This window comes from Centroberyx gerrardi, chromosome 22 (genome assembly GCF_048128805.1).
Source record: "Centroberyx gerrardi isolate f3 chromosome 22, fCenGer3.hap1.cur.20231027, whole genome shotgun sequence".
NCBI classification, from domain to species: domain Eukaryota; kingdom Metazoa; phylum Chordata; class Actinopteri; order Beryciformes; family Berycidae; genus Centroberyx; species Centroberyx gerrardi.
In genome coordinates this window covers 6957863-6970382 of record NC_136018.1, presented here as the reverse complement: position 1 = coordinate 6970382, position 12520 = coordinate 6957863, and the positions used below count along the sequence as shown (strand labels likewise).

Below are 12520 nucleotides of genomic sequence, written 5' to 3'. Positions count from 1 at the left end.
AATTTGTGTGAAGAAGAAAAAAATGCTGAATTTCACTTACATGTATAAAATGACTCAGCATGAAAGGCTTAAACGTATAAGAACTGAGAAATCAAAGGCTCTTTGTAGCTCTTTCTGGGGAGCATGCAGTACTTCTGGACCGCAGTTTGCATAAGCCAGCTGTACATGGTTTTGTGCTGGGTTTTGCCTGTATACTGTTTGGCTGTATACTGTGTGTACTATAACTGATGGATTGTCATCTAAAGTAGGTCTGATCATCAGTGGGGAAAAAACAGACAGAAGCCTACAGCTCGCAGTCGACATTGACTAATGCATGTCCACAGCAATTATGATACATGCAATGCATTATTCTATTCCATATTTTCACCACAAGAAAACAACCTTAGATGTGTCAAAAAGACAGAAAATCAAGTCAATCTTTGCCATGATTTCTGACATGTCACGAGGGCATTTTAGTATTACGGAAATTATCTGACTTCAATCGCCAACATTCAATATTAATATTGGTATTGGTGCGTCCACATTTTACACACCTATAGTATTCCTACCCTAGGCATTCATACATTCTTTACGTCTACAGCTGGATTTTCAATAGTTTGCCTTGCACAACTAAATCTACTGAGATCCCAACTAGCAAAACAGCAAGAATATCCTCTGTATAACATATTCTACAAAAACCAAAAAAAGTTTTTTTTGCAAAGATTTATTCACATTTCAGAATTTCTGATGTTTGGGATTCAGCAGTTGAATTTTGCAAAAAAATTCTGGCTGAAACAAAAGTTTTAGTCCTGGACAAATATGTGCACATCCAGAGTTGCACCACTTCTCCCCCGCTGTGTGCTCTTGTTAACTGTCATTCTTTTTGAGAGGTGAAACCATTTTTCAGCTCAACCACACAGTCAAGTAAAAGATATGTTCTCAGTCTACTTGAAATATTTGACAAGTTACTCTGTTGGACTTTGACTAGAGTTGAATGATGCTTGTATCAGTGCCGATGCTTCATGTCATACCGCCTTACTGGCATTTTGACCAGATATGGACTGCAGCCTGTCCATTATGTTTTTATATGTAAGGGAGCAGAGACTGAGTTGTATTGTAAGTTGTTGTGCTGTATGCATAAGTGATTTAGGTTAACTCCAGTCTGCTTCGTATTACTAGTTCCATGAGACTCCTAAATTGCTTGAATACAAAATTGAAATAACTTATTGATCCGACAGCAAGTGGAAAGATTCAGTGTCGTACAAAATCCAATACATTAAACATGTGCGGAGCAAGTGACCACAAGCAAAATGCGATGCGACTAACACACGCTGCCATTACTTAAAGGCCTCGGCTTGCTCTTCATAACAACAGATTGTTTACACCAATTACAGAAACAGGTCTTTACCTGCGCTCAGAATCTCAGGTATTTTCACAAACAGTGCTCGATGCAAGAACCACATACCATAACCAGCAACGATGTCCTCAGCCCACCCCTTGCATTGAAGTATATGATATAAATCCTGAACCCTGAGACTCCTTCATTTCTTTGGGGGAAGCTATATAAAAAGCACACCTGGAATATACAATGTTACTGAAGTCTGGTGCCTGTGAAAAAGAAAAGAAAACATGAGGATAATGCCATCTCTTTCACACTGCCAACTGTGCTGCTGCGATCTAAAGGGATTATAAACAACTCAAACAAGCAGTACTACTTCAAACAATAAAATACCTTATTAAACCCCAACATGAGAGGGCCTTTGGGAAGGAAGACTTTTGATGTGTACACAATCCCTCCAGTAGTGAATATATTTAGTCTTGCCCAAGAAAAAGAGCAAATCACTCTCCTGACTTCATTCTTCATTCTGAGGGATATCAGGAGCCGAACTCAATAACAACCTTAGATCATAGCCCAATCCATTTCTGAATCATCCCATAGTCTTTGCATAGCCTTAGCCCCTTGGCATAATTTAATACTGTCAGACTATGAACTCATCTCCTCCATAGAAAATGAATGGGCCTGGTTCCAAGAATAGGATATCTTCACAGAAATCTCTCCAACTTCTATGGAGCCCTGAATTCCACTGGATTTTGACTGTCAGAGTAAAATCTACTGGAGGAGAAATGAAATGAAATTTGGCCTTAATGCAAAAAAAAATAAAAAATTGGTCTTACACCTTTAGTTTACACTGTAGTCTACATAGGATCTTTGATTGAAAGATATTAGTATTAGTAAAACTAGAAAGTGATGAAAAAATCCTGGGTGTCACTTTTGTGAACATTTTTGTGTAAAGTACATTTCTCTTCATATATCTTTCCTTTTGTTACAGAGAAAATATTACTGAGACTGAGTTTAGTTTACTTAACATTACTATACAATACTTTGCTTTACTTTACTTCATTTCAATATACTAATTAAATAAAAAAGTTTGAAGTTAGGAACATAATTGCCATAAATGGCATGTGAATAACATGAATTTTCACACAGAAAACATACGAAACAGCTTGCTGATGTGCACAAAAACCTGAAGTCCAGTCCCACACAACAGCAAAACTATTAATGAGCATTTTCTGCATGAGATAAGTTCCACTTCTCCCTGTTGTCCCTGAAATTGAACGAATGCTTTGGAGGGAAAAGAATGAAAAGAAATAGAATTGATCAGTCTACCAGCTTTTTCCAATACGATTATTGTGGTACATTCTCGTGAATTAGCCTTGGGCTCAAACAGTCTTTTCCAGACTAGATCAAACTTTTTTTTACCACAGTAGCCAAAATCAGTAATGTGGAGTCAGTAATGAGGGGGATTGTTTTGTTCTCACTGGAGCATCCCATTTCTGAATCAAGCAATTATGGTTGTTCAGCTATGTGTATTCCTCGGATGAGGAGAGTGAGCACCAAAGGTCACTGCTTGCATTCAGATTAATTACTAAACCAGTTAGTCATAAAGCTTACGCCTTGATTGAAATACAATTACATGTAATGATATACCCCGGCTTACTTGGCCTGCATTCAAACAGGCTATCATGATTAACAAATAGTCTTAACACGAGCTGTGAAGGCCACACTTTTAATTGTCATATATGTACAATGATCATTTAAATCATTAAGAGAGGATACATTAGTGCCTGAGAAACACCAGGAAAATTGTGCCCCGTCAACGATGAAAAACCAGTGTGTCCCAGCACCAAGTGATTGATAGTGGAGGCGCGTGATTAACAGCCAGAATTATAATAGCTGGAATTAAAAACTGGAATCTTACATTCTGTGATACAATTAGAGCGATTATGTGTGTTGAAATAAAAAAGACTGTGTATAATGAATTCCGCATAATGTTTCAAACATGGGAAACGGAGATAAAAATCTTAATTAATTTCACACAATTCAAAATACAATTGTGCCGCACCAAATGCTCTGCTTCCTCTGTATCTGTATTCTGTTGCCATTCAAAACAGAAAACAAAGTAAACATTATCTCAGTGCTCTCCTGCTGCCAAGTGTATTTTTACACAATAAACTGCTGACAGTATCTTGGGTTACAACCAACATGGTCTGCAATTGATAAAATACCCCTCGGTGAGCAAAGGTACAGAAGGACTATTGTGAATCACCTACATTAGTTCAATGACTGGCTCATACAATACCCTAATTGCCTCGTATTACTATGCCAGGTATCTTCACAACTTTTTCCATGACACAGCAATGAGCTATTGCACATCTAATTTACTATTCAAGTCACAAAACATAGCTGAAAAAAAAAAGAATAAAACAGAAAAAGTTCAAAGTTAGGACTTGGCCACATTAAATATTAAGAAATGGTCACAAGCTGTGGTGTGACTGTGGCTATGAATCTTTTGAAGGTGAGACAACTGAGCTTTACTCACAAAAAGTGAAGCACAGTCTTGTTTGAATTATAAGCCACTGAATTATTCTTGGAAGGGGGCAATAGGCTATCTAAGCTGCCTATGTCCTTTGCGATTAATATAAACGAATGAGAATGATGGAGAAATATGCATGCTGCACTAATCAACTGCTCTCAGCGCTGCTCAAAATGAGGTTGTGGGTGTGTTTGATTTGGCTTCGGGGTGTATGCCAGGTAAGAAAGCTATAGCAATAGCCTTTCTAGTGCATGTAGGTCATTTTGCCTCCCTACGGAAATATAGCCTGTTTTAGGATTAGCGGCTATGATTCATTATGGCTGAATTTAATTACAGTAAGAGGTGGCCAATGCATCCCTGGTTTTAGCATATTAGGGTCCCCTCATCCATTGGATGGTAAATGTTTAGAAAGGAAGGTGTGGGGGTTGGGGTGATACAAAGGATATGTGTGTGTGTGTGTGTGTGTGTGTGTGTGTGTGTGTGTGTGTGTATGTATGTGTGTGTGTGTGTGGGGGGGAGCTTCGAGTTACTTGTGCAGAGCTGCAAATCTAACACTCGCTCAGATCGACAAAAATGTTTATTAGAGTCATATTTGATGGGCTTTAAGACTGAATGGGGTCCCATAAGCAGAGGAAGGTAATGCATTTTGAATTAATATCTCACAACACACTTGATGCAATGAGCAACACTCTAAGCCTGAAGTAGAGGAGAAATAATAGAGATGGGAAAACTCAATAACCCTGGAATGCTCCTTCAAGGAAACGAGTAACGCCTCAAGTCCAATATAGTGGTGATACGAAACCAATATCTGATACGCTGAGATCAAACTGCTTTCATTACAAACACATATCCATGTCAGATGCAATTAGTCAGTCCATGAAAAACGACCACCATTCTACAATGCCTCATTACATTTTGAGAAAAATGGTTATAAGCCTATTGACTCCGGACCCAAACACTTAAAACATACCAGAACTTTCTCTGCTGTTTTCCAACTGTCTAAATAAAGTTTTAAAAAATGACTAAAGGTGAATGGACTGCCCACTCTCCTTTAAAGCAAATAGCAGAAATTTAATCGACCTCTTTTTACTACCTGCACTGTGCAGTTGAGCCATGCCATGTTAACATTATTCATTGAAATGGAAAATAATACTTGATATTGTGGTTACACCAAACACAATAGTCTCCAGGCCACCTGTTATCCATTTTGCAGAGGAACAATAGAGAGATCTAAAAACTTAACTTTTGTGTGTTTTTTTTTTTTTATTCATAGTAGGTCTACACTCTCAGCATAGTCTGAGGACCTCGCTTGAATTATTCAATATCTGACCTGTTGGGGATGTCTAAAAGTCAATACATCAGCACTTCAGGAAACTTCAACAACCCCACATCCAGATAAAAAAACATAAAAGAAGATAAAAGCAGAAAAGGGAAAAAAAAAAAAGCAACCTCTAACAATTTCACAACTCCCCGTCTCTACAACAGAGCTCAATATTCAAGGGAGCTGAAATATCATGAGGTACATCATACAAAAAGAGTATTTCAGATCTACAGTATATTATACAGTACATTCAAATCAGCGCCATAAATGGCAAGAACCTAGCCAGGAGGTGAGTGGTCATGTCAGGGGGCACAGCGAGCAAACCGAAGTATTAAATAAGAACTTACAGGGAGCAAAGAGACAAACAGCTTCTGTTATAACTGTGAGTAACTTGTGAGAAGTAAGTTTTATGTACGATGAAGCTTGGTTGTGATAATACATACAGTACAGTACAGCAGTCTTGTTCTCATGCTTATTTTGACTTGGACTTGTCTTGATATTAGAGCTGAACAATTATTAAAAAAGAAATGGAAATCGCAATATGAACTTCTGCCGTTTCCAAAATCACAGAGGCTGCAATTAATTGCTTAAGAGAGAGGAGCATCCAAAATTGATTTCTTAACAAGGTGTTATATAAAGCTTCAGGTAATCTTTTATCCATGAATCAAGTACAATATTGGTGAAAACCTTTCATCATACTCAAACTCAGTAAATCCTGCACACTGACATCGATTTTTTTTTTTTTAACAAAATCACCTTTCTTTAAACAATTTTAAAGTTCTAAAAAATGTATGACCAGAAAAACTTGTGATGATATGAATCGCAGTTTAAATCACAATTGCAATACTCCGTCAAATAATCACAATTCGATTTTTTTATCAACATATTTCAGCCCTACTTGGTATATTGGATGTTGACTGGACTTTTCCCTGCCTATCTAAAAATGTAAACACGAATGCTGCAGGCACTGCTTGGGTGAATCAGTAACGAAATGCATCATCCCTCCAAGTTTCATCAAAATCGGACCAGTGCTGTAGCACTTATGGCCTTTCAAAGCTTGAAATTTTGACCTTTAATTATAGTGCATCCCATTAGGCCAATCAGTCTTAATTTTTTTCAGCCTGGTCTCTCGAAATTTCATGAAATGAGCACAATGTCTTAAAATGCAAATGTGCTCCGTGCATGAATCGTGTGAAAAATGTTTCCCCACCACAAAAGGATGATGTGGAGGAGACACGACTAGAAACAGGCAGCAGTTTGACAGTGAAATAACGTGGTGGAAAGTAAGGGTGTGGAGGTGGAGGATGGGTGGAGACATACTTTCAACTCCAGCAACCCCAGTTCAATTCCCAACTCATGCCAAGAAGGTTTCTACTATGAGTGAAGTTTTAATTTTTATCTTAACCCTAACCCTTAACCCTAACCAAAGTTGTTTTACTTTCCTAAACTTAACTGTTACGTAACCTTTTCACATGACAAACGGTGAAAATAAACAAAATGTCCAATTCGTGCTATACTGTCACAAAATCCAATTTGTGGTGGAGGAACGTAATCTTCACATAATTTGTGTCCATAACACCTAATCTGCATTTCAAACTTCATGCTCATTTCACAAAATTTAATGAGACTGTGTCGAATTGTTTAAATGCCAGAACACAGTAGCAAAATGCATCAGTTTCATCAAAATTGGACCAGCGGTGTCTTGAGACATCACATTTGAGTTAAAGACTTTGACCTTTTAATTACAGCGCCCCCATTAGGCCAATCAGTGTAATTTGTAAGGATAGCTGGATGTGTGGAGCAAGTTTCGTGGGAAACACATAGTTTAGAGAGATTAGGGTAGAAATTTTGACTTTTAATTGTAGAGTCCCCATTAGGCCAATTAGTGTAATGCTTTTAAAGACCAGAACATACTGCCAAAATGCATCATTGGACCAGTGGTCTGAGATATTGCATGTGAGGTAAAAATATTGACCTTTAATTATAGTATCCCCATTGCGTGGGGGACGGAAATGGGTAATTTTTTTGATGTTTGGTCTATTTTTTTCCCCAGTACTTCAAACAGTTTAAAGGATTTCAACCTGTATGTAATGGACTTCAAAGTTCTACACATTGCAATTGCATTACGCAGTGCAATTATTAGTTGGATGTTGAAGGGTATAGAGCAGAGCAGATTTGTAGATAGACCTACAGTACATCTCCCTTGATCCTTAAGAAACTCCCTCATAATTATTTTTGCATTCAGGAAGAAATGTACAAGGATTATTGACTATTTTGGCCTCAGTCTTGACTTGGTTTTCTTGACTCAATCTCGACTGGACCCGGTCTTTGAATTGACTTGGACTAAGGTGGTTTTGACTACAGCCCTTTCTGTATCCTCTGCCTCTGTGTGAGAGAGAACGCAAGAGAACACAAGTGTAAATAATGTTTCTCTTCTGTCCTTTCCCCTAGCCCGCTGATAACTACCCCGTGGTCTGGTATACGCTGCTGTTTTCATCCACTTTGATTCCCTGGATCAGATAAAGGCTTTCCCACCACCCCAGAGGCCCCCAGGATGCCTGATGAGCTCCCCCCTCTGTGAGCTCTTCTCCCTGGGTACCGTGTGTATGATGTCCCCCCTGTCAGCTTGCATCACCCTCCTCTCCAGCTAAACATGCTGCTCTCACCGCTCCCCCAGCTGCGCCGATCTGTTTGCGGCACCAGCGAGTGTGAGTAGATGCTACTGAGACTGACCTTTGCAGCGGCGCCCTGTGCACTATGATGCTAACCCATTTGACAGTGACCGTCTCACAGAATGCTAATGAATTAGCTTGCATAGTAACATGCTCAGTGCGTCCCAATGTAATTACCTGTGAGACCTTGCCTGATGCTCATGATGCATGTTGTTTGATGATTTTTCAGCTATACTGAATAACACCAGGTCAGAAATGATGTGGGTGAGGCATGCACATAAAACTGTCTAATGGTTATTGCAATAAATATGATCCAATGAAACTTGTAGCAAAGCCAAAACACTAAGCTGATGATATAATGCAAATTTCCTCTTCACTGCAGCAGTATGTCGTGAGGTTTGAGACAACTGAACATTTTTCAGTCACACTTGAAGGTTTGACAGCAACCTAAGTGAGTTTCTTCCATCAAGAGATGTTTTCCATTGCCATTGAGCTTCTTTATTAGTATTGGAAGAAATCCCCTTGTGAGTGTAGCGGGGGAGCTGTGGCTAATGCTGCCTGAATGCTGCCTGAATTATAAGGTAAAATAAGTCCATCCATTACTCGGATGGTTAGTCAGACTGCCAATTTTGGAGACATCTCTATAAATAAGTGAGATTCAACACAAGGGTTCTGTCTGTTGTGTGCCTCTACCTCCCATGATGTGAAGCAGCAGTCTGCCCCAGAGGCTGATGGGTGAATTTCTGGAGTCACTGAAACATAAACGAACCTATGAAAAAAGAGGATATGTCCCTAGTAGGATATTAGCACTTCTTACAAATGCGTTACGTAACCTACAAAAGTTATCAAATAGTGGGGGAGAAACGTCATTCCCATATATAGAAAGTGAGGAGAGGTGACAGATAAACAAAAAAAAAACCCGATTTAAACATGACAGTTGAATTGTCCCTGAAAGTGATACAAATTTGCATGCCTACTTACATCACTAATTCAGCACAAGCTACAGATTGGTACTTTTCAACACTTGCAAATATTTAGTCACATGAATACCCTGCAGAAAATGTTAATCACATCATGTTTACCAGTAAGTGTTTGTTAAGTGGATGAGTTGCTCCAGCATTTCGCTTGTTTAAATATGCACGTCACCAATTTGCGGTGGAGGCTGTTTAGTTTGAGGTTCTTTAATGTATGTTTCCACTGGCTTGATGTGACTGCAGCTGATTTCAGGCCAGTACACTTACCCGAGGCAGAGTGCCAAGGCATAATGAGACATTTGGTTGTGAAATTCAGAATCTGACAGAATGCATTAAAGCCAAGCAGACTGCAGATGCAAAGGGAACAGCCAGGCCAAAGTGATGACTTCCCATTTCCTACCAACTATATCATATTTCCCTTTCCTTCCAGCCAAACAAATGACCAAATTGTGCAGTGACTGCGGCATTGTTTGGACACAGATTCCTATTGTTTGTTATACATTAGCTGGCTGGATATATCTGACAAAAGCAATTACTGGTGATGTCGCTGTTTTTATCTATAACCTGCTGGAAAATGTAGAGCTGAATATGAAAAACCGTGTATCCGCTGGCTCTAAATGACTTCATATAGAAGCTATATTTCTGCTTTGTTTCTAGTAAGGTCATCTTCATGACATGGCAGGACCTTGCATGTCGCTCACACTAAGTCATGAGGTCAGGGTGTCCCACCCAGATTCGCAACAGCATGTCCTTGTGATACCAAACAAACACACACTATGTGACAACTATGATCTCAGCAAACAAATAATGTGACAGCTTCTCCAGCTCCCGGGCAACATGCATTGCCCGCGGGGAATAAATGAATCTGATTTTTCATATTTCTGAAAGGGTTAGGTTGAACTTGGACACAAGGTCGGATGTAAAGATGTAGCCATCATAGAAGTCTTTTTACATGCCTGCTGCACTGTTGCCACACTGTTGCCTTCTCCCACAAGGAGAAGGATGTATACAACTACCATGCAGGCAAAACGAAAAATATCAATACATGCATGAAAAGAAATATACATCAAACAGGTTGACTACCTGTTAGAAAGGGGTTGCAAAGGAGTTTATATAAAGTCCAGGCACTAGTTAATGTGGACATGTAGACCTCTACACTTGGATGAATACGTAATCAGTCTGTTCAGGTCTTTCAGGACTCGCTAACAATAAAATCAATCAGAAACAGACATTTATAAAAGAAATATGGTAAATCTTCACACTCAAAACTGCCGTACTGACCTATCTTCTTTAACTTTTAAATGTCAGTACAGGGCAAGGACAAAACGTCTGAATCTCACTACATACTGCAGATGTTTACAGACAAAAATATTCTCCCTAGCAGTCAAATATAGCAGATATCTGGGGACACGCAGATGAGACAAAACATTATTTTGAGATGCTGTGGACGCTTGGACAAGAGATGACCCTTAGTTCAACTCCAATTGTGTCACAAATATGCTCATTCTGATTTAGATGCTTTCCTCCAGCAGCCCTCGGGCGAAAAAGATAGGAGAACAATAGGCCAGTCAAATGTATCCTAATTCCAGCTGGAGACGCTAATCCGGTTCAGAGACTGCAAGGAAATGGGCTTGTGAGAGCAGACCCAGCAAATACATGCAGATGAGAATGATTATCCTGCAGACGAGCGGAAAGATGAAAACTGATTTAATAATAAGACCAGAAAATTCTCCAAGATAACAGGGATCTAGAGACCCATCCGAGACCCATCTGGCCTGTACTCAACGGTTCTAGAGCCGTTCACTGAGCAGGAGCAGGAGCTGTCCACTTGCACTGTGGTGCTGAAAGTGGGGGATTACAAATATCTGATTCACTAGATTTAGTAATGTACAATAATACCACTAATGTGACGAGGTTGAGTTGCGCTGAGTTTGCCAGAATTTGAAAAATTATTTGCACACCAATCACCGTCATGCCATGTAAACAGTAACCATTTCACAATGTTTTTTTTTTAACTATTTAAGCCTGTATGATGAAATAGGTGTGAGGTACAAAAATGTTGCATACATTTTCACCTGACCCTATGTTACAAAATGTGATCCAGAAGAGGTTAGGAGTATTATAACCATATAGATTCAGGCCTACAGTAATTTTGTCCATGTAACCTCATATTAACTATGCCTGTTGAGTCTAAATGCCATGGACAGGGTTTGGCCTTTACCCATATTTGCCTGCCTAAATATGTAGTTATCTACAGCACTGTTTTTGATCTAGCAGCTTGTACCTTAGCAAAACAACAACAAAAAGCACAGTTGAGTAATCATATACCTTTTCCAGTGATTGATTACAATGTAAATTACCTTGGCACACTGTACTCTCTACACATATCAGCCTAGTACATGGCAAAACAACTAAAAATGTGCAAGCACATACTTTTGCATGGCTCGAACAAAATGTGAAATACATTCTCACACTGTATATAATTTTAATTTGTTTGTAAAGATCTTATACGGGGCTCTGAAAATATGTATAACACTGTAAAACACCGCTGTCTCTATAAAAGCTGCCAGATCTTTGGAGGCCCCTGTGGTTAAGGAGTTATTGATATGTTTATTACTGTACAGGTGTAATAAACTAGGTGCCCAAACACAAACATAGGGTAATACTTCAGTATTTACTGTGTGTACTGGATGTGTGAATCTGTTTATCACTGCTTTTTTTTTTCTATTTTTACCAGAGATAAGGGCAACCAGACCTTGGAAACTGCTGTTTCTGCCAATGCACTGTCTTGCACATGTTACAACACATTCTTAAGCCCCGCTAATATGAACACATTAACAGTCACATATCGCTTACCTTGCCAACATAGAGCGGTTCGTTGCCAGTGTACTCCTCCAGTACGAAGAACTGGTTCCATACCCAGCTGCGTTTGTGCCTGTGCAGGGCCTCCCAGGGGCCTGGATCAGAGTGTGGGGACTTCTCCAGATCCCCAGAGCTGGGATTCAACCCCCAGCAGCCCCGCTCCCACAAGGGAAACAGGAGTGCCAGGAGAGTCACGGCTCTGCACACGCCTGAGCAACACCACCCCATCATCTGGGCCCCCTCCAAAAAGCACTGAGGCCAGAAGAGGAGCAAAATAAAAAACAGAAAGTCGGAAATGTCAAAACCCTCAGGGTTTTATCCACACAGTCCTGACCCTGTGTTTCACCAGAAAACAAGAGCAGACAGACCCTGAGAAGAGCGCTTGGGTTGAAAAAAGAGTCAAGCTCGGCGTTTAGCTGTGTTGCTCTTCTTTTGTCTTGATTGTAGACTGAAAGTGGGGTAATTCCCTCCACTTTGGAGCCAGGGAGTTGACATTAAAGCCGGCTATCGGGGTCAATGGCGATAGAGAAGGCTTCAACACAGAGGTTGTATAATTGGCACCTATCAGAACAGAGGGAGAGCGAGAAGAGAGAGAGAAAGACAGAGAGAGGAGAAGAGAGAAAGTGCCGTCAGCAAAATTGCCTCTGTGACCGCAGTCACTTTAGACAGCAAGTAATGTGCTTGCTGATGCAATGATAATGACATTTTTCACCAATGATAAAGAAATTGGTCAAAAATGAATAGACAGTAAATATGGTAAATACAATCAACATAATGTCCTTCAGGACCCCTAACTGTACACACACATACGCACACACGCACACACTCGCCTACACA

The 12520-nt window shown here is 39.7% G+C and overlaps 1 protein-coding gene across 2 annotated transcripts in view; it reads right to left on the bottom strand.

The window, feature by feature from the left end:
• The window catches only part of LOC139924122 (cadherin-7-like), a 69321-nt gene extending 57407 nt beyond the window's left edge, over nucleotides 1-11914 (bottom strand). Inside the window, exon 1 of one of the 2 annotated variants that reach the window (XM_071915062.2) lies at nucleotides 11678-11914. In XM_071915062.2, coding sequence (XP_071771163.1) covers nucleotides 11678-11914 — 237 coding nt within the window. The remainder of the gene's footprint in view (nucleotides 1-11677) is intronic. The other variant, XM_071915063.2, reaches the window with a different exon arrangement.
• Nucleotides 11915-12520: the final 606 nt, after the last annotated feature.